The sequence below is a fragment of the Onychomys torridus genome, chromosome 7 (genome assembly GCF_903995425.1).
Source record: "Onychomys torridus chromosome 7, mOncTor1.1, whole genome shotgun sequence".
NCBI classification, from domain to species: Eukaryota; Metazoa; Chordata; class Mammalia; order Rodentia; family Cricetidae; genus Onychomys; species Onychomys torridus.
In genome coordinates, this window is record NC_050449.1 from 95,634,592 (window position 1) to 95,656,839 (window position 22,248).

Consider the following 22,248-nt stretch of genomic DNA (forward strand, 5'->3'; position numbering starts at 1 on the left):
ATAGAGTGACAGCATTGGGGAACCTGTAGTTAACTGTCAGAAACATGTATTTGGAAAAGGTTTAATTAGTGGATTATTATTAGAGTTTGTACTAAGCTGGGCAGGTGACCCAGGAATTAAATTTGGGACTTAATACTGTATAGTGAAAAGCATATTTTTCTTAATAGGGTCATGAGAGTTTTGCAGGAATAACTTAAAATTTTTAGCATCAAATATGGGTTGTTTAAAAATCAAATTATGAATAAATGTTATCCTTTCTTAGGAGAGAGCAACATCCCTACTTTGCTGGAATTGGCAGCAAGAAACTTAAGTCTGGTTCATGTAGTTGAGCAGTTGACGTGTTTATCCTAAGTCTGAATGGCAATATTCTGTGTGTTGTGATGACAAAATGCTACCTAGTCAGTTCATGGCTGCTGGCCTTTGCCTTGTCTGCCTCCACAGGGCCCTTTCTGTTCTGCCCATTCTGCTTTCCTGTTTTCTTTCCTCCCCCTCTTGGCCTCCCCCGCCTTTATATGGTAGAATTTCAGCTCCTGAGTCTCCTCTAAGTCTTCATAGTTCTGCTTACTTTCAAAAATTTATCTCTGACTGTCTGTCTGTCTGTCTGTCTAGTTTGTGTGTGCATGAGTGTGCAGGAATTGGTTCTCTCCACTGTGTGGTTTCTAGGGATCAAACTCAGGTCATCATTGGTGGCAGGTACCTTGACCAGCTAAACACCTCCACTGACCCTGTTCTATATATTTATATAAGTGGATTCACACACAATGTGATGTTTTATCTGGCTATTTTCATGTAGCATAATGTTGTGGAGGTTCACATATATCTTTTCATTCTGTTTTTAATACCACAATTAACTCTTCATCTGTTTGTGGACATTTGAGTTGTTTATACATTTTGGCTGTTATGAATAATGGTGCTGAGAACATGCAAGTACCCAGTTGGATACATGTTCAAGTTATATATATACTTAGACTAGAATAATGAATCATCTGGTAACACTGTTTAACTTTTTGAGGCACTGCTAGACTATGTCAGTGACTGTTTTACATTCCTACCAAGACTATAATGGTCCTGTTTCCCTACATCTTTGCCAACTCTTGCTGTTTTCTGCTTTTTTGGTTGTGGTTATTCTAAGGAGTATTCTGAGGAGAAGTACCTCATTTTTGTTTTCACTTCTGTTTCCCTAGTATTGAACTATATGGAGCATCTTTTTCATGTGGTCCTTTGTGTGGCTTCTCTGGAGAAATGAGTGTTTGAGTCCCTCGTCCATTTTTAGGTTGGACTGGTGTACTGTTCTGTTGGTTTAGATGGCTGCCCTTATGCTAGAACTATTAATTACCTTCTAAAACTTTTTGAGGTTGTAACTACAACAATAGTCTTTTGTTGAATTGTGAGGCTTGTGTATCTATCCAGAATTCTTGACCCTTACCAGGTATGATTTGCAGGTATCATCTTCCATTCTGTGTGTTGTCTTGTCTTCTTTGCAATAGTACGTTGTTTGTTTTTGCATAGAACTTAACATTTTTATGAACTTTGGTACATCTTTTTTCTCCCATTGCTTGTACTTTGGTACCCTGTCTTAAGCCATCACCAAATTCAAGGTTATGAAGATATGCCTCTATGTTTTTTTCTAAGAGTTTTATGTCTTTTAACTCTTTCTAAGAGTCTCTATATTTTAAGTCTTGTGTTTAAGTCATTGATCTATTTTGAATTAATCTTTGTATGTGGTACGAGGTAGGGTTCCAGTTTCATTCTTCTGACTGAATATCCAGTTATCCCACCATTATTAGTTGAAGGAAGATAGTCTTTCTCTGGCAAGTGACCTTGGCTGGTGCCCTTATTAAAACTTGAGTCTTCAGAATTTTATAACTTTATTTCTGGGCTCAATTCTGTTCTGGTGGTTTAAATGGCTGCCCTTATGCTATAACCATGCTATTATTACTGTTTTAAAAAACTTTTTGAGATTATAATTACATTATTTCTGCCTTCCCTTTCTTCCCCCTTAGCCTTTCCACATAGCCTTCTTCTCTTTCAAATTCATGGTCTCTTTTTTCGTGTGTGTGTGTGTGTGTGTGTGTGTGTGTGTGTGTGTGTGTGTTCCTAAATACATAAATACAACCTGATCAGTCTGTATAATATTACTTTTATGTATATTTCCTTTATTTCTCCCTCCCTCCCTCCCTCCCTCCCTCCCTCCCTCCCTCCCTCCCTCCCTCCCTTCTTTCTTTCTTTCTTTCTTTCTTTCTTTCTTTTTTGGCTTTTTCAAGACAGGGTTTCAGTGCCTGTCCTGGAACTTACTCTGTAGACCAGGCTGGCCACAAACTCACAGAGATCTGCCTGGCTCTGTCTCTAGAGTGCTGGGATTAAAGGCGTGCACCACCACCGCCCGGCTTATGTATGTTTTCAGGGCTTACCATTTGGTATGGAATAAGCAGTTGGTGGGCTTGTCCCGGGGCAGACTCTCTGGCTCTCAGCTTCCCTTAGTTGCTTACAGTTGTTCGTGTAGAATTGAGGCCTTGTGCGTGAGCTTTCTCTTGTCCGTTTTAGATGTCTGTTGTTCCTGTTCAGCCCATGTTTAAGCAGTCATGTTGGTGAGACTTTACGGGTGTGGATTCTAACATTCTCGCAGCAAACTTTCTGTTTCTCTGGTTCTTACAGTCTGTCCTTCCCCATCTCCACAATGACTCCCGAACCTTAGTTGCAAGAGTTGTGTTGTGTACATGTCTGTTGGGACTGGGCTTCACAACTCTGCATTTTGATTGGTCGTGGCTTTCTGTAATAGTCTCTGTTGTAAAACAGAGATGTTTCCTTGACGAAGGGTGAGGACTCATCTGTGGTTGTAGGATAAGTATTTAGAATATGATTAGGGTTTATGCTGGTTTAGTGAAGTGGCAGCTGTAGGTTCTCCTCCAAGATCCATGACTTCACTAGCCCTGGTTCCAGTACCAGGAACGATCTCCCTCTGGTTGAACAGGTCTTAAATCCAACTGGAGAGTGTTGGTTACCACCAAGGTGTGTGTGCCACTCCTGCACTGCTTTGATCTAAGTCACTTTGTAGTGAGTTTTGAAGCTGTGAAATGTGAATCTTCTGTATATGTGCCTTTTAAAGATTATTTTGACTATTTGGAGCAACTTTGCAATTCCATATCCATTTGAGGATCTATTTTATTTTATTTTATTTTATTTTTCTTTTACTTCTGCATAAAAGGCAGGTGGAAATTTGTAGAGATTGCATGGACTCTGTACATTTGGGCTACATTGCCATCTGACTAACCCTGTTGTCTTCCCAACCATAAACATGAGATGTTTTTCTGTTTATTTAGTTCTTTCAGTGTTTTGTATTTTTAAACTTAGCCTTATTTCTTTGGTTACATTGCTTCTTAAGTGTTTTATCTTTTGGGATGCGGCTATAAATGGAATTGGTTTCTTAATTTTCTTTTGGAATCATTCTTTGAGGAACTAGCTCTTACCACGCATTCTATCTTTCTTTCTGTTGTTTTGTCCCAGGATGGTGACTCAGAATCCTCTTCTCTTTTGTTGTATGATCTTTACTTTATATGACCTTCTGCCCTTTAGTATTGGAGTCAAAAGACCTCTACAAAGTGGTCCCCAAAGACTTTGTTCTCTAAATCCAGTTTCCTTATTTACTTTCCTTTACCCCGCCCCCCAATATTAGAACCTATTCTGATTTTCTTTCAGCTATTCCTCTTTCCATCATGATGGCCCCGATTTCTGGGACTCTTTTCTAAAGGCGCATGTTGGGGTAACTAACCTTTAGACTCATCTTCTTCTTGTTCTGACCCAGCACTGAGGCTTCCTTCCACTACTTTTCCTGGTTCCTGATCTATAGCATTCCTGCACTTAGGGCTGGCAATGAACCTGGCTCACTGGTGTACTGAGGAATGTGCTGCTTTCCTGTCTGCCTCAGCACTACTCCTCGGTGTCTGTTTGAGCTGCTTGACGCATGTCCCACCATTCTCCATAGTTTATCTGCCAGCCTCTATCCCTGAGCTCAGTCTGCATTTAATTACTGTGGTTACAGTTGAAACATTGATAATTGGTAGCAGTTGGAAAGGGGTATTTTGTATTATCTTCACTTGCCTTTTTTCCCCTTTGAGTGTATGATGGGAAAGAAAGAAAAAGGAGATTAAACCCAGATATATAAAGTATGTTATTCCCTATAAGTTTAATATTTGTCAGAAAATCAGACTAAAATTGTTTAAAATTCTTTTTACTTTTCCTAATTTTATTTCCTGGATGTCAGTGAAAAACATAGTCTTTATTGACCATTTGGAAAACATATGTTCATGCAGAAGAAGAAAATAATTAACATTCATTACCAACTTTTGGTAAATAATCTTTCTAGCTTGTTTTCTACATTCTTGTTTTTCTTTATGTGGGTGAGCACTTATAAAGGTGAAGAATGCAGGTAGATTTATAACCTATATGTGTTTTCTGTCTCTGCCTTCTTCTTACCCACTGCTGACCAAATTGTCGCCTGTACATTTTTCTGCCTTAAGAAGTTGATTGTTCATTTCCTTATAACTGATAACTTTTAAAATTAGAAAAAAAAAATGCTATTTTATAGCTATGGGAAAAGATGTGGCACCAGAACACAGCTCTCAGCTCTCCACTGTGGGCTCTGGGTACTGAATTCAGATGACTAGGCTTGTTCAGCAAGTGCCTTCTAGGCCATCTCATCAGCCCAGCGTTTTGTTGTTTTTGCTTTTGTTTATAAACCCTGTCTTATATGGTTCAGACTAACTAAAAATCTGGTAAGTAGCTGAGATGCCCTGGACTCCTGCTCCCTCCACACCCCAATTGCTGGATTACTAGTGTGTCACCAGCCTGGCTGCTGATAACTTTATATAACTGTCTTGTGGGTGATTTGAGAGGCGATGATTTTAATAGTGTACCAATCTTGACTTGTGCCAAAATTATGGCTATACTAATTATAGATGTGTGTGTCTTCTGTTCTCTGTGTACTAATTGCACACCCCAGTTGTACTTAACATTGGGTTCTCTATATGTTTAGAAATGCTTTAAAAATTATTTATTTTATTTTGATTGATGTGTATGATTGTCTGCATGTGTGTATATGCTCCATGTGGATGCAGTGCCTATGGAGACCAGAAGAAGGCATCAGATCCCCTTAAACAGTAGTTACAGATGGTTGTAAGCTGCCATATGGTGCAGCCAGTGCTCTCAACCATTGAGCCTTCTCTCTAGTCCCAGAAACGCTTTACATTTTGATTTAGAGCAATGAAGATTGACATTTATTGGGGCTGAAGAGATGGCTCAGAGGTCACTGGCTACCCTTCCAGAGGACCCAGGTTCAATTCCCAGCACCCATATGGCAGTTTACAACTGTCTGTAATTCCAGTTCCAGAGTATCTCACACAGACATACATGCAAGTAAAACACTAATGCACATAAAAAAGATTGATGTTTATTTTATTATAAGCATCTTATTATAAAGGATTCTCTATTCCTTGTTAAAAAGGAAAGTTTTATGCTCTCTCAGTATGATTTAAAGTTACTTCCTGGGGTAAGAATATGCAATTGGCTGTATTCTGAGGCCTCTGAGAATATGCTTTCTTGTCATAGGATCAGAATTTGTTTGGAAATGGACTTTCTTGATGGCCTTTTTGTCCCTGGAAAACTCTCATTTTGCTCCAGCATTCTAGGTTTTTCCGTACTAGTGTCCACAGTGAACAGGGTCAGTCTGAAGCTTTCTTTCAAGATGCTATCAGTCAGTGCTCTACGTGGAGATCCTTCCTAAACGTCAGTCTTTTGTTCTGGCGCTTTACCAGAGTTTGCTTTTTGATATATTGGGATATTTTGAGGGAAGGTGGTGGAAGGGGTTTTAGTTATTAATAATTTATTATTAGTGTTAACTTTAATATACCAATGATGATGTCTTCACAGTGATTTTTTTAAGTGAAAAAAATTGGGATTGGGGAACATGGACAGTCATTTTCCCAGCTCTTACAAACCTTAATGGATTTTTTTTTTTTTTTTGAGCTGAGGGTCGAACCCAGGGCCTTGCGCTTGCTAGGCAAGCATTCTACCACTGAACTAAATCCAAGAAAGTGTTATTTTTTTTGTTACTGTGAGGAGACACCATGACTCAAGGCAACTTGGAAAAGAAAGCATTTAATTGGGGGCTTGCTTACGGTTTCAGAGCATGGCCATCATGGCAGGGAGCATTGCAGCAGGCATGGTGGCCTACAGAGAGCTCACTGGAGTGGTGTAAGCTTTTGAAGCCTCAATGCCGCCTCCAGTGACACACCTCCGTTAGCTAGGCCACACCTCCCTGTCCTTACATTTCCACCATCTGGGGACCAAGCATTCAAATATATGAGGCTATGGGGGCCATTCTCATTCAACCACCACAGAAAGTAATTGGATTTTGGTTCTTGTGACTTGCTAAATGCTACATGCATATTTCTTTAAATGTTTTTGAAAAACCTTTAATTTTTTTTTTAGTTATAGTTCATAGAAAATGTGAACTCTTTTAGATGAGTCTCAGGATATTGTCCTGGCTGTCCTGGTGTGGAACTCATTATGTAGGGTCTACCTGCCTTTGCCTCCTAAATGCTGGAGTTATAGCATGTACCACCATGCCCAGCCTTCAAAGAAAACTTAAGGAGAAAGAAAATCATAAAGGGTACGTAAAAGTCTCTCATAATCCACTATTTATAACCAACTACTTAGTGTATTCTGATACTTTCTTTAAAAAAGTGGAACATACATAATATGCATATTCATATCTCACTAATATATGTTTAATGTCTTGGACATTTATTGAACACTTTTAGGTGCTAGGCATTTTTGAAAATTTGCTGAATATTGTTTGAATCTTGCCTGTTTTCCTTTAGGGTTAAGTTCTGGACAAAACTCAGTTTATCACACTGTATTTGTAGGAGCCCTGCTCATGATGTCAATCTTTTCAGAGTTTTTTTCATTTAGTTTTCCCTCCCTCCCTCCACCATCAGAGTTACTTTGTGTTGCCGGGACAAAAACCCATGGAAGCAGGCTGAGGAAGGGCAGCCTGGTCTGGCCTTGCATTGCAGAGGTCCAGTCTGTCCTGACAGGGAAGGCATGGCAGCAGGTGGGCAGTGCTGGGTCCACAGGCAGCAGGCGGGAAGCAGAAAAGGCAGGCTGGAAGCCAGTGGCCCACACCTCTAGAGGCCTGCACTTAGTGACCTACTTCTGACAGGTAGAGCGCCAGCCCTGAAGGCTCCTTCCACAGCTTTCAAAATAAACATAAGCTGGGAACCTAGCATTTAAAGCATAAATTTGTGGCAACAGACAGACTCAGACCATAACAGGTGTCCAGTATATTGCATGGATGAACGGGGAGGGATTAGATTGAAAGGCCATAATCCCTGGGATGCCACCTCAGATGGTCTTCTACAAAGAAAGACATGTTTCGAATCATTGTTTTCCGGATGTGACTGTGGTTTATTAATCACTGCTGTCTTGCTAGGATTTTATATTACTTGTAAGTTTACAGTCACAAATTGCTGCCACACCCTGTCTAATATTCAGTGTTGTATTTAAAGAACATAAGCATTTCTGTTATAATATCAAACCCACTCCTAAGAAAACTTTCAAGAGTGCTTTTTCACTAAAAATAACAGGATTATGGTGAAAAGAAGGTTCAAGGCAGACCACTCAAGACTTCTGCTATTTCAGGCCAGAGAGCACTAACAGAAGCAGAATTGGTACCTTATGAGGCCAGGTGGGTCGCCCAGTCAAACCACTTATTGTGGCTAAGGCTGCCTGAGAGCAGAGTCAAGCCATTCACGTGAGAGGATGGCAGTTGCAGGCCTGTGGCTGTGAGCAGTGGGGCTGCCCAGGAGTGGCACGGGAAGTGCAGCTTGCTCTGCCGCCGCCGGCGCAACCGTGCATAGGCCAGTCTGTGCTCCTCTGGGGAGAGAGCCCTTGTGCATGTAGTCACCTTTAATAGTCTTGACATGGAGCTGAAAGAGCCCTGGCTTGGCGGGAGCTGTTGTCACTGAAATGGAGGATTCTTTTCCTGCCTCAGCCCTTTGTTGTGTGTCAGGAACAGAGTCCTTATTTCCCTGGAGAAATGTTTGATGTTGAAAATTGGAAATCGATTACTTACAGCTAATCTTTCTATTTGCTGGTGCTGTCCTATTCTGTGATGAACAGTTTTTTTGAGATTCAAATGAGGTAAAGATCTTTGAGTGTTGTCTTTCCACTCCTCTCAGAAAATGTAGATAAACTTACATGAAATGAAATGCATGGGCTTTCTGTGTTCAGAAGATTGAGCTTTGCAGATTGAGATTGCAGAGAATGGCCGGGCAGCAGTGGTGTAGGCCTTTAATCTCAGCACTTGGGAGTCAGAGGCAGGTGGATCTCTGTGAGTTCAAGACCAGCCTGGGCTAGAGAGCAAGATCCAGGACAGGCACCAAAACTATTCAGAAAAGCCAAATAAAGAAATGAATGAATGAATGAACGAATGAAGGAAGGAAGGAAGGAAGGAAAGGAAGGAAGGAAGGAAGAAGGGAAGGAAGGAGGAAGGAAGGAAAGAAATGCAAAGAATGTAGCTCAGTGATAGAGTACTTGTTTAGCCTGTGGAAGGCCCTGAATCCAACCTGTAGCAGCAGCACTGAAACACCACCCCCACACCACCCCCCCCCCCCATACCCCCCCACCCCACACCCCCTACCTCAGGACTGGAGAGGTGACTCAGTTGTTAAGAGCACCTACAACTCTTGCAGAGTACCCATGTCAGGAGGTTAACAACTGTCTATAACTCTAGTTCCAGGAGACCTAACACCCTCTCCTGGATTCTGCAATCACCTGCACTCACATGTGCACATACCCTCACCCCTACTCCCAAGTTAAAAATAAAATAAGTTATTTATACACAGCCTTGTGACCTAGACTCAAGTCAAGATATTGAACATTGCCATTATCACAGGAAGTTCCCTATAATCTTCCTGTCTCCTATCCTTCTTTCTAGATGACCATGGTTGGGAGTTGTATCACTATGACTTAGTGTTGTTATGTTCTAGAAGTTTTATTTAACTAGACTCAAATAGTTGATATTCTATATTCCCATTTGTGGAGTTTCTTTCACTTTGAGAGGTCCATCCTAGTTACAAAGTTTGATTTTTATTGTAGAGTAGTATTCCATTGTTGAATGTTAACAATTGGTATCAAGTTCAAGCGTTTACATTGTTTCCACTTCTGCTTATTAGGCATAAAGGGCTTATGAACATCTGTACACAAGTGTTTTGTGGATACAGTGTTTTCATTTCCTTTGCATAATTACCTCAGTTGGAATCGATGGTCACAGAGTAGGTGTGTGTTTAATTTATAATCAACCATTAGCTTTTCAAAGCAGTTGATCGGATTTTTTTTTTTTTTCTTCATGCTTGCCAGCCAGCCTTGCCAGAATCAATTGTAGTTATTCCCTTGGGTGCTAATGGTTTTCATTGTACTTCTAACCTTTGTTTTTTTGAAGATTAATGATGTGTTTTAGCACCTCTTCACATTTTCACAACTCTGTGTCTCTTACTATGAAATGCACCAATCTCCTTTCTGCTCATATAGTGTGGCTGAAAGCAAAATTTACTTGGGCTTGAGAAGAGGCTCGTTCCTTGTGGTTTCTTTGCACAGCTCTATCTAAAACATAGAATATCTTGGAAGAAGGCTGACTAGCATTTAAAGGGGCAGCAGATCTTTCCCCATAAGTGGAGTTTTCTCCTAAAAGCACTTGTCTAGCACAATTCTCCACTACTTGTTTTTCATAGTATTTAGTAGATTTTCATCGTGTTCTATATCTATAGTGTCTATAATGTCTTGTCATTCCCTAGTATGAAATTGGGTAGAAGTGGGGACATCCTTACCTTGTAAATGAATTTAAGAATTCACCATTGAGCATGCTAGCTATATGGCTTTGTAAATGCTCTTTACCATATCAAGAAAATGTCTGTTCATTCATTATTTGTTGACTATTTTTTATCAGTATAGGCTTTTAATCCAAGATGCCCTCAGTGTTTTGTTTTAAAACAGGGTCTCATGTTGCCCAGGTTGGCCTCAAACTTGCTAAAAATTGCCAAGGGTGACCTTGAACTCCTGACCCTCCTGCTTCTGCTTCCCAAGTGTTGGGATTACTGGTGTGAGCCACCACACCTGCTTTTATTATTTTTTCCTTTTCTACTAGTGTGGTGAATTCTGACTTTGTTGGTTATGATATGCTTTCCCTCTCATATACTGTTGTATTACATTTGCTAATATTTTGTGGAGAATGTTTGAGCGTGTGAAAAACATTGGTCTGTAGTTTTCTATTCTGTAATAATATATTTAGTTCTTGGCTTTGTGCTGGCCTTGTGAGTAAGAAAATGATCTTTTCTCTTATTTTCTGATAGTTATTTAAGATTGGTGTTTATCTTCTGTAATGTTTTGAATTCACTGGTGACTAGCGCTTTCCCCTTGGGTGGATTCTTGATCATTTGGGGCTTTTAATTTATATTGTCTTTTGGTAAATGATGATACCAAGGATTTTCTATTTGATCTGATTCATTGAATTTCTTGTCATAACATTCTTAGTAGTCTTTATATTTTTAATACCTGTAAGATTTGTAATGATATTCCTTTCTATTTCTAGTATTGGTAATATAGCATTTTATATTTTTAAAACTCTATCTTTTAAAGGCTGTAACTATATTCAAAGGGTCATTTTTGGCTTTATCTTTTTGGTTTTTTTCGAGACAGGGCTTCTCTGTGTAGCTTTGCACCTTTCCTGGAACTCACTTGGTAGCCCAGACTGGCCTCGAACTCACAAAGATCCGCCTGGCTCTGCCTCCCGAGTGCTGGGATTAAAGGTGTGCGCCACCACCGCCCAGCGGCGGCTTTATCTTTATAAGTAATTTTTTTGTTATATTTGACCAGAGAAGGCAGGCTACATGATATTTTTGTTGTTGTTAAGAATTTTTTTAAAGTATGTATTATGATTAATCTCCTTTTCATATTTCATAATTGTTCAAGTCACGAGTCCACCTTTGGGTTCTGGGGGACTGTTAGTCTGGGGCTGTGGATTGTCTGCATCATCTGTCTTCTCTCTTAGCTTTTGCTTTCTGTGTAGAAAGCTTTGTTTGTTGCTATACAGTATCCTTCATAGCTTTTGTGTATCGAGATCCCAGTTGTAAGTTTCATTAACTAATGAGTGAGTTGTTTCACCTTGAGTTCTAATTGTGTGCTGTCACTTCAGCTTCATTTTTCTTTGTTTATTTTTGTTGTTGTTTTTTTGAGACAGGGTTTCTCTGTGTAACTCTGACTGTCCTGGAACTTGCTCTATAGACCAGGCTGGCCTCAAACTCACAGAGATCCACCTGCCTCTGCCTCCTGGGATTAAAGGTGTGTGCCACTACTGCCCAGCTTTTTTCTTTTTCTTTACTTGACACATATTTCTGAACTTTGTTTTAGCCCTGTTTTTATAAATCTACCTAGACTAGCATATATCAGGCTTAAGTGAATTTTTGTAAATATTTTATTATTTTTATGTGTATAGGTGTTTTGTCTGCTTGTGTGTCTGTGCACTACATGTGTGCAGTGCCCACAGAGGCCAGAAGAGGGCATTGAATGAAATGCCTGGGAATGAGGCAGTGAACTGATGTGAGCTGCCTGCCATGTGGGTGCTGGCAATCAAACCCAGGTCCATTGAAAGAGCAATCAGTACTCTAGCCCCTTAAATGAATTGAAACCATGTATTATTGTGATTATTGGTGTTTTCTTTGAATTCTTCTCCCCTTTTTGTTCAACCCTACATCCTCCTGCCTTCTTTCTGTCTTCCTCCACCTCCACCAGCCCCAACCTCGTTTCCTAGCATTTCCTGTCCTGTCAGCAGGGAGAGACTTCTGTACAGCTTCCAGCTTTCTCCTGCTGTATCCTGGCATCCCATGCAGGATGCATAAGATAGTGCCGCTCAGATCTCGTTTTTTTTGACTTAAAGGTGTTATCAGATCTGAGTCAGAAATGAAGAAGCAGCATGGACAGGTGAACTATCCGTGACACAGTTGTTGCTCTTTCTCTGTGTGATTAGGAGGTCTGAGGTGTCCAGTTTGACCTCTTTCACACCACCCTTGAGTTTCAGACCTGCAATGCATGCTCAGTGAATGTGCAATTTAAATTTCAGTTTGCCCGAGTACTAGGGACATCAGGACTAAACTTATCAGTGAATCAGTGTAGAGGATGTTACCCTGCCATTGTCCTTTCAGTTCTTTGGTTCCTTGCCTGTCTCTAACACTTGCTGATACCTCCCTCTCCCTTGTGTCAACAGAGCCCAGGGCTCAAGTCCGCTGCCTTGGCAGTACCAGTAATTAACTTAGTACCATTGTTTTATTTTCCTTCCGATTTCTTTCTTTTTCTTTTTTTTAAACCATGTATTTTTTCCCAGGAAGTTGACTTTCCATTGAAGGTAGTGATTAAAAGTTTTCTTCAGGGCTGGGGAGATGGCTTAGAGGTTAAGAGCATAGCTTCTTAGCAGTGGTGGTTCACGAGCTTTCGTCACTCCGGTGCAGGCCGTCCCCCTCGTTTTGATGCTTTCTAAGTCTGGGCCAGTGTTGGTGAAGCAGGAGTATTTCCTCTTTGGTGTCCAGAAGGCCGGTGACTGCAGGTGGTCCTGGCATGGCTGTCTCAGAAGGAGAGCTACTTCTTGGGTGCCGGTTTCTCTGTTTGTGAGCTGTGATGCTGCAGTGTCCTGCTTCATGAGGCAGCTCACATGTCAGCTGTCTACAACGTACACTTGTGCATCAGTGTTTTCTTGCTGCGCTGTACTAGTGTTTGTGATACTCTGAAGACACTTGGATGGTTAACTGTTTTTCCATTTTTTTTCTAGGTCTTGATGCAGAACTTTACTATGTGAGAAATGACCTTATTAGTCACTACGCTCTGTCCTTTAACCTGCTAGTGCCCAGTGAGACAAACTTCCTGCACTTCACTTGGCATGCAAAGTCCAAGGTAAGAGCTGCTGGCAGACGGGGTGACAGGGTCACCCAGTCTCCATAGACAAGGGCTGTCCCTGAGGATGGGCCTTCCTCTGCACCAAAGGGTCAGTGATGGTACACACGTAGCACTGGGTCTTTTCAGGTTTAGATCTTACAGATGCAGTCTTCCTGTTTCACTAAAACTTTAGATTTAGGTGGCTACCAGGTAGATGATCATCACATAGGACTGGGCCCTTTCAGGCCTTTCCAGTGGGATCTGGATCCAGCTCAGGAAGAGGACAGTTGGTTCTGATGATGACCCTACTGTTACGGAGAAGCCATAGATGGTTGGAGAATGGGTGTGGTTATGTGGGGGAGAATATTGCTGAGCTGGCTCTTCCAGACACAATTGATGACTTGAATATTATTTTCACATTCACAGTGAAAGCAGAGTTTAGTGCTGGCAGCCTCCTGCATGTACCACACTGAGCTCCAGTAACCTTAGAGATTGAACACAGGGACTTAGCAACTTCTTGCCTGGTTTATTCATTGGTGATTCTTCACATCTCTGACTGCCTCAGTTACAAGAGAAATCTTACATCTTCATTTCCCAGATTTGCAAAATGAAATTGTTTGTACCATTTACTCCTGACTCCCTGCCCATGTTTGCCCTTGAACTGTTTGAAAGTTCATTGAAAACATTGTGTTCCTTGCTCCTAAATACCTTAGTCTGCAGGACATTGGTGTTATTTACATAATCAGAGTACAGGTACCAGAATCAGGAAGTTTAGTTCTAAGTCACAGCACTCACAGCTCATCAGTTATCTCCAGCATCTTTCTGACTAATGTCTCACTAGTTGATATTACTTTAGTTTGTGTCAATCTGAAGTTTGTTGCCCTGTCCACGTGTTTCAGCCCTAAGAAATTATTGGTAGTGGGGAACCTGTTATGATGGAAGTTAGCTTGGAGGGATCTTCTATGAATGTATATGCTTTCAGGGTAAACACTAGAGGGGCCAGTATAACTCTAATTATTCTAATATCTTGTAGATTTCTTTTCTTTTCTTTTTTTGAGACAGGGTCTCACTCAATAGCTCTGGCTATCCTGGAACTCAGTTTGTAGACCAAATTGGCTTTGGACTCATAGAGATCTGCCTGCCTCTGCCTCACAAGTGCTGGGATTATTAAAGGTGTACACCACTACACCTGACAAGAGCATGTTTTTAAACTATAGCTTTAGGCTTCTTCTTAGTGATATTGCAGTTCCTAATTCTAATTCTTAGATCATAGTATCTGGTGATTTTTAGCATGGTTGACTAGTTGCAGTTTGTTTATTTAAAAAGTTAATTATATGAGTGGGCAGTATATGGATATGGTACAAATTCCAGAGGCATGTAAGAGTATACAATGAAAGGAAGGTTTTCCATTGTCATAGTAGCATGCTGAGCAAGCCCATCCAAGATCTTGGTCCTCACCGGGCATTATTGCCTGATTCTTGTCTCCTAAAGAAAAGTAGTGTATGTGTGTATGTGTGTGTGTGTGTAGTGTGCATATGTACACTTAAATGCTTCATATTTTTGTGTAGTGCAGAGTTCTGAGAAATGTGTCCTGGTAAAGGTTCTCTGTTCCTTTGTATTGATTGTGTGTTTTCCCCTTCAAATAACTTTATCCTATTTTCTTGTATAGCTGTGCTTTGATTTATTGATCATTTCCTGCCAGAGGAAACTGGGATCCAAGTTTGTGAAGGACTTGCTCAAGTGAGTTTGGAGGCAGAAGAAGCAGGAACTAGCGGTGACCTGAAGTGGCCGAGTCACCCGAGAGGACAGTGTGCTGTGGTGATGGGGTCTTTTGATCATTTGGCTCTGAGATGCAGTCATAAACTTTCAGAAGGAAGGCTGCCACTCCCAGTTTCTGACACTCTATCAGAAACTCTCCATTTGGACTTTTTAAGATCTTGCCAGAAGATGAAACCTTTGCTTCTGAGGATCCCCAGACTCCCTGGTGTATCACTTGAGCAGTACAGATGCTTTAACTTCAGTTGTTCACATCAAAGCTTTTGGTGGCAGTGTTTACTTGACTGGTCTTGCCAAAGATTTTAGTTCTTCAGAGGCTGGAGCTGTGTGTGTCCTTTTCTTAACATCTGTCACGCGTGCCTTAGTGAGTGGTAGAGAACGTGTTAACTGTATTTTAAGATGGGAGTAGAGTTCTGGTATTGATTCTTTCACAAGAATAGACTACTAGGCGGTCTTAACAGATAATTAGTTTCTTGTATGTTCCAGAAAATTCCCCAGTGTTCAAGAAAAAACATGAACTGTGCCTGTTACGTGTCAGTAGATATGCTTGAGTGCCAGAAGGCAGAAACATACTAAGATGTGGCAGAAGACTCCACCACCCACTCTCCTTGGTCTCAGTCCAGGAGAGTGTGCAGGGAGCTTGTCAGAGCTCCAGCAGCAGCCTCTGGGGGCCGGCTGCTGTGTCCCAGTGGGGTGGGATAGCTGTGAGAGGCAGCTCTGGCAACTTGAGAGGAATTAAAAGGCTGTTGGACCGCAGGCAGGCACATTCACTTTAGATCTGTGTTCCAGAGGAGACAGCTTTGCTCATCATCTGCCTAGTCACATAGCCATGTGTTCCAAGTAAGGGAAAAATACCAAACATGTTGATTTTTTAGCTTACTCAAATATTTATAGTTTCTCTAGTAACTTTTCTGAAGTATTTTGGTTCATTTATTTTTCTGATAAACAACTGCTGTTCAGAGTATTTTGTTTGGTAGTCTGTGATGTAGTTTCTAAATAGATCTGTTTCTTCAAAGGTGATTGACAAGTGATGTTCCTTACAGATTAGTGCTTGCCAATGTAGAGACAATTGGATTTCAGTAATTGGCAGTCTACTCTGACTCCGAAAACTACATTTAAAAATTAGGTACCCTAAGGACCCGGGTGGGAGGAGAGAGTTGCCTTGTGATGCTTCCCAGGTTCATTCAGCCTGTCAGAAGAAGTGGTGGGCAAAGGGTCGGCTTCCATGCGTCTTCCTGTGGTTCCTCTAAGCCACCGTGGATTGTCTTGGTGCTCTCCCCAGCCTCTCTCACCTTGTCTGCTTCTGCTCCTCATTTCTTTTCTCTTTCTCCCTCTCCCTGGGGCTACACTGAGATGCCCCTTGCCCTCAGCTCTGCCATGAGGGCCCATCGACTCCTTGGCTATACCTAGTCTTTGCTCTCCTAGGTGTTTTGGTCCCTGGGCAGCTATTCCTCTGTTTATAACTGAGACTTTTGATAAAGGAGACTGAAAGGTTTTGTTTTGTTCAAGAGGGACACTGCAGGGGATTGCTAGGAAGTAAGGAGTTTCTAGAAAAGCCGTTAATGCCATGGACAGACAGAAGCAACAGTCTGGTAGGGGCCTCAAGGAGAGTTCAGGCCCTAGTACCAGAGACTGAGAGCATGGCAGGGTCTCTGGAGAGGCGTCAGAGCCCATGTGATAAAGGTGGGGTCTTGTTTTTATATCTGAGGATGGAGTAAGTTCCAGAGCATACACCTATATCAGGTTCTCTGATTCCCAGGCAGGAGGCAGGGAAGGGAGTGGGGAGCAGCTTGTGGCACCAAGTAATTAACTGCTCAAGTGAGAGATCCTGGCCCCAGAGTGTTTTTTAGCTAGGAATTCAGTGTCTCAGAAGGGTGCCTGTCTGTATCTATAAGAGGAGACCGCTAAGGACAATGGCCTGAGGCTGGATTCTAGCATGGCATGCTGCAGAAACTTTGTGAGTTTGGTAAAAAGGGAAGCTCAACTCTGGATTTTAGATTTGAGGCTGTAGGGTTACAAGGTGGATATGTCCAGTAGGTGGTTGGAGGGAAAGGGGAGTGAGAGACAAGTTGAGATCTCATCTGTGGCAAAATGGGTTGGAGCCTAGTGTATGGGGAGAAGGGTTCATCCTCTGATAAGGAGGCTGGAGCTTTCCTTGGAACCAGAGTGAAGAGTTCTGACAGATCTGCCTGATGCTGGAAAGGACAAAAAAGATTCCTCTGTGCTAGCAGAAAGTGAAGGAGAAGGTAGCATGTGGTGCATCAGTAAAGAGTGTCACTGAGGTTGAAGAAGGAACAGCCACTGAGCACAGGACTGGGGGTGGTGGGTCCTCATCATGTGTAAACACAGTTCTCCAGGGTATCCCCCAGCAAGCTCAGCCAAGGGCAGTGGGCCTGCAGGGGCTGCCATCCCAGCACGTGGAACAAGGAGTGAACCAGCGGAAGGTGTTAGAATGACTGTGTCAGTGATGTCCGTGCTGGGGCACAGGCTGCAGGAACATGAAGCCAAGTGGTCTGGCTGTGCCGGGAAGGAAGGAAGTAGTTTAACTGACCACTGCCTTCCCCTTCTACAAGCACAACCCTTGGCTCATAAACATGCCTCATAAATGTTGTCTGACTTGAAGTAGTGAACACAAAGAATGGCTTTTGTAGGGACCAGAGGTGGGTGGTCAGAGGTCGTGCTGGGACCTTAGATGGAATGGACAATATTTTTGTATCTGTTTTAGACATGGAGAAGTTGAGTGATATGTCAGAAAGAACACTGCGTTTCAGAGTTAACAGAAAGGTGGCAGGGGACAAAGTGAGCTAGCGGTCAAAATCTCTGTTAGCATGTTAGCGTGTGGATGGCACGGGTGGAAGTGAGCTTCAGAGTAGGAGGGGTGATTTCACAGGACAGCTAGCTAGGGCCTTAGAGCCTTAAACGGCTGCTGACCCCACGTGTAGACCCAGTGGTCAGGTGTAGAAAATGGACACCAGGAAGAAGAGGGTGCCTGAAGGGAAAGCCACGTTGGGGGAGAACAGGAGGAAGATGGCTGTGAAGAGGTTGGGAGTATGAGAGGCTGTGAGAATCCTGAGGTTTCTTACATGGGGAACAGAAAGGCACGCCTCAGTGTTGACAGCACAGAAGAGGAGGTTTGTGTGAGAATCCCCGGGGTTGGCAGGAGGCTGGTGAGCTTCTGAGGCCTCCAGGTCTACAGTTAGCAAAGGGCCCTGAGGCGCTGTCACAGGTGTGCTATGTTGTCAACACATTTGCTCCTCATGGGGAATGATCCTCATTTTCTAAAAACCTGAAGCTTGGGAAAGTTGCTTATTTGTGTAGGTCACATGGCTTCATGATCCTAGATCCATGCTAATTTCCTTCATGCGCCTTCCCTGGCTTTATGGTCCTGTTCCGAGATAACTTTGCCATAACTATTCGGTCATCCTCTTGATGTTTTATTGTTGACAAGCCTGGGGGCACCTTAGCGATAGCTCTCTAGCACCCCTTGGTGGCAGTCAGGGTGTTGTGGTGAGTTGTAGAGGGTGAATGCTTCCTCTCCAGGGTAACAGTAAATCATTGGCTATCTCATTGTTGTCAGGAAGGCTGGTAGCTTTTAGTGAAAGAGCGGTCCTGTTCTATATACTAAATAGCCTTTGGTTGAATTTTCATCTGGTTGAAAATTCCTAGAATGATTTTAGTTTTATTATTTTTATTTAGTTTTTTTGAGAAAGGTTCTCACTTTGTAGTTCTGGCTGTCGGGGAACTCACTATCTAGGCCAAGTTGGCCTCTAACTCTCCAAAGTCTGCCTTCCTCTGCCTGTGAGTGCTGGGATTAGAGAGGCTTGCTCTTTGGAATTTTTTGGTAGTGGGATTGTTTGCACCTGCGAATAGCTCATGTCCTGCTTAATTAATGAGCTCATTAACGAAATCCTTCCTGTTGTCACAGGTCCAATGCTTTTATCTCTCTTCATTTTACAGGTTGAATATAAGCTGGGATTCCAAGTAGACAATTTTGTGGCTATGGGCATGCCCCAGGTCAATATTTCTGCTCAAGGGGAAGTCCCACGCACTTTATCAGGTGAGCCAGTGAAGACAGACTTAGCATACTGCTTTCAGCTGTCTCCCTCATGGCCCTCCAAGGACAGTTTACTGAGTGCCTGTCTTTGAAAAGCACTTTTAATGAATCCTGTTACGTCTTTGTAGAACTATCTTTGCTTAGCTCCTCCTTGGCTCCTTTTCTGTGTTGCTGGCATCTCCATCTGAGTCCCTGCCTCTGCTCTTACTCCCTTTGGTTTGAGTCCTACCTGATCCCATTGGCTTGGGGTGGCCACTGTACATTTGCATCTGACCACAGGGCATCAAGTCCTTCAGTGCCTCCTGCTCCAGTCAGCTGGCTCATTTCAGACTCCTCAGCTTTTCCTGCATCCATTAACACCTGCCCCTGGCCACTGCCCGTGTTCCAGCACCCCAGGAGTCCACTCTGTGTCCAGTTCTTATACTCTGGGCCTTTGCACACGCCCTGGCATTACAGCAGTTCCAGTTTGTATATAATTTTCACACCCAGGCCTTTGTACATGTTGGTTTCAATTTGGAACTGTCTTTCCCTTATTTCTGCTTGGAATTCCCATCTATCCATTCTATAAGATGCAAAGTCTGCACCATCCTTTTCCTGGTCCACTGCCAGTTGTTAACTCCTCTGTGCTTCCTGCCCATACCAACTTGCATGTGACTGTTAATAAACTTATTACAGTATCTGGTTATTCCTCGCACAGCAGTTGGTATGCAATAGGTGCTCAGTATGTGGCTGACTAAATGGACTGAATGTTTTATTTCCACCTCCGTCACAGCATACAAACAGACCCTTTGAAAGATGTCCTGGGTGGTTTTTGGTTGCTGTCATAATACCACTTGGGGAGGAAAGGGTTGATTTCAGCTTTCTAGAGTCCATTCTCGAGGGAAGTCAAGGCAGGAACTCAAAGCAACAACCTGGAGGAGGAACTGAAGCAGAGATTGTGGAGGAGTGTTGTTTGCTGGCCTGCTCTCCATGGCTTGCTTACTCATGGCTTTCTTATTCGACCCAGGACCACCTGCCCATGGCTGGCACGTCCTGCAGTGCTGGCCTTCCCGTGTCAGTCATTAATTAAGAGAATGCCCCACAGCGAGCCTGGCCAGTCTGATGGAGGCAGTTCCTCAGCTGGAGGGTCCAGTCTCCGGGACTCTAGTTTGTATCAAGCTGAGGAAAACCAAGCAACACAGAAAGGCTCTGGGACGTGGGATATTTTAAGATGGATTGTTGTTGTTATTATTATTCTTTTAAAGAAAGCGTAAGAGAGTTTCCTGGCAGTTTCAGTCACTTATTTATTCCCCCATTCTTAGTGGCACACGTTCATCTAGGCTTTAAGACAGTGCTGGAAGGCGGGTTAACTTTTGTTGGTTAGCAAGGATGTTCAGAAATGCCTAAATCTCTGACCCACTCATATAGATGGTGAAATAACATTTTCTTAATTTCTGAGAAAGGAATCTTAAGCTGAAAGATAAAAAAGTTACTAAAATCTACTTTTTCATCATTAGTGTCACTAGAAATACTTTTTAAAGCTGATCCTATTAGAAGGGCAGTGGTTTTAATTCATATCAAGAATTGTCAGTTTCATTTATAGGTTTATTAAAATTTATAGGTTTATTATAATTTCATGTATAGGTTTATTATAATTTACCCCAGTAACGTCTTTATTTCCTAGGGGTACTTGTTGGATAAGACAATTTTTTAATGTGATTACTAAATACACATACCCATTTTCCACAGAGAGTACTTACAAACATGCTCTTACTATGTCATTGAGGTGTGCTAATGTATATATTTGCACATCCGTATGTCATAGCTCTAAGTCAAATAGGAACTCCCGGGCCACCCAGTTCAGTGTGGCTTTGGTTTCCCCCCATTTTGTTAACCAGACAGCAGGAAAGGGTGCCCCTGCTCTAGGAATATGGTGTTTTATTTTGGGCTTCTCATATCAGCCCTGCGACAGCAATGCATACACTCCCTTCCTGACAGGTACATCCTCCTAATGCTAGGAGCAATATATGATTGTACTTGGTACTGCATAGTCTTTCCTTTTACTGTGTAATTTTGTTCCTGTTGCTAGTGAGACTAGTCAGCAGGTCAGCAGAGTTTGCCTTGTCATTCTGTGGCATCAGTGTACTGGAAAGCAGAATGTATAAGACAAAATCACAGGCAAGCCTTGCTTTCCTCCTCAGCACTCTTCAGTGAAGGAAATAGAAATGCCCAGAGCTGTGGTGATTTGGTCTCAGAAAGCTTCTCTCTGGTCCACTCATTTAAATGTATTCATTTGTTTTATTTGAGGGCAGAAATAAAACGTTGAATGGTACTGTTGGGGCATTGATCCTGGTGTTTAGCACTCTAAAATATTTTCTTTCTTCTTTTAAACAGTGTTTCGGGTCGAGCTTTCCTGTACCGGCAAAGTAGACTCTGAAGTCATGATATTAATGCAGCTCAACCTGACAGTAAATTCTTCAAAAAATTTTACAGTTTTAAATTTTAAACGAAGGAAAATGTGCTACAAAAGTAAGGCATTTATTTAACAAAATGTGTTCCATGTAAATGAGAGGTCCATGGAAGATTGTGTTGTCTGTTTACAGACTTAATGATGGCCAAGTCTTTATTACAGTTGTGAGACAATGAAAGCACACTAGTAGATGGAATTCTGGGCTAGCCCCGGATAGTGTGAGCCTGGATCTCCTTCAGCCCCACTCAGCCTGTGGTTCTCAGCTCTGTAGAACTGCTTGAGTGTTTCCATTAGGAGTGTGAAGTGGAGCCTGTGTGGCTGAGAAGTGGAGAGGGAAGATAAACCTCATGAGGGCCACAGCGGCTGTGAGCTAAGCCTTTGCTCAATGAACTTGGCTTCTGCAGGAGCTTCACTTTGGGGTGTCATGTGGGCCTGGGTTGGAACCGCATCTCTGCTCTTCTCAGCGTGGGGGATAAGTTATTGCACCTCTGTGAGGCTCAGGGTCTCAGCTGTAAAATGTACATGGTGCTGTTTCAGAGAGGGTTTAAAGATAATTAAATCTAGCCTAGAATTAGGATGTCACATGTGGGTACTTAATAATTATTAGCTATTTGGGGTTTGGATTATATTGTCAATTGCTCAGAAAATCACCACAGATACTAGTGAGTTCTAGCCCACCAAGGCTGAGTTTTGAAATTTTAAGAATTCTTAAAGGTTATCTAATCTCCGTGTAGCACAGAGATTAAGTTTCTGAATTTACAAATAGGTAGAAGTGTTTACTGTTTAAGGTAGAAACAAAACAAAGCATAAATGTAGCAGGAATCTTAAAGGTACTTATTAATAAAATCAAACCTGAGGCCAGTTATTGGGGTGAATACTGGAAGATCAGAGAAGCAGAACAAGTCACAGCTACCTCACCTTGCTAGTTCCTCAACTGGTCTTGTTTCCTCAGACTGCAAGCTTCTGAGTTCTTATCCAAATTGGCTCTCAG

General features: G+C 42.2%; 1 protein-coding gene across 2 annotated transcripts in view; it reads left to right on the forward strand.

Annotated features, from left to right (window-relative positions):
- Ryk (receptor like tyrosine kinase) overlaps positions 1–22,248 on the forward strand; it is an 80,146-nt gene that overhangs the window by 13,917 nt on the left and 43,981 nt on the right. For both annotated transcript variants that reach the window (XM_036193010.1, XM_036193011.1), the window contains exons 2-4: positions 12,875–12,996; positions 18,712–18,811; positions 21,182–21,316. In XM_036193010.1, coding sequence (XP_036048903.1) covers positions 12,875–12,996; positions 18,712–18,811; positions 21,182–21,316 — 357 coding nt within the window. The remainder of the gene's footprint in view (positions 1–12,874; positions 12,997–18,711; positions 18,812–21,181; positions 21,317–22,248) is intronic.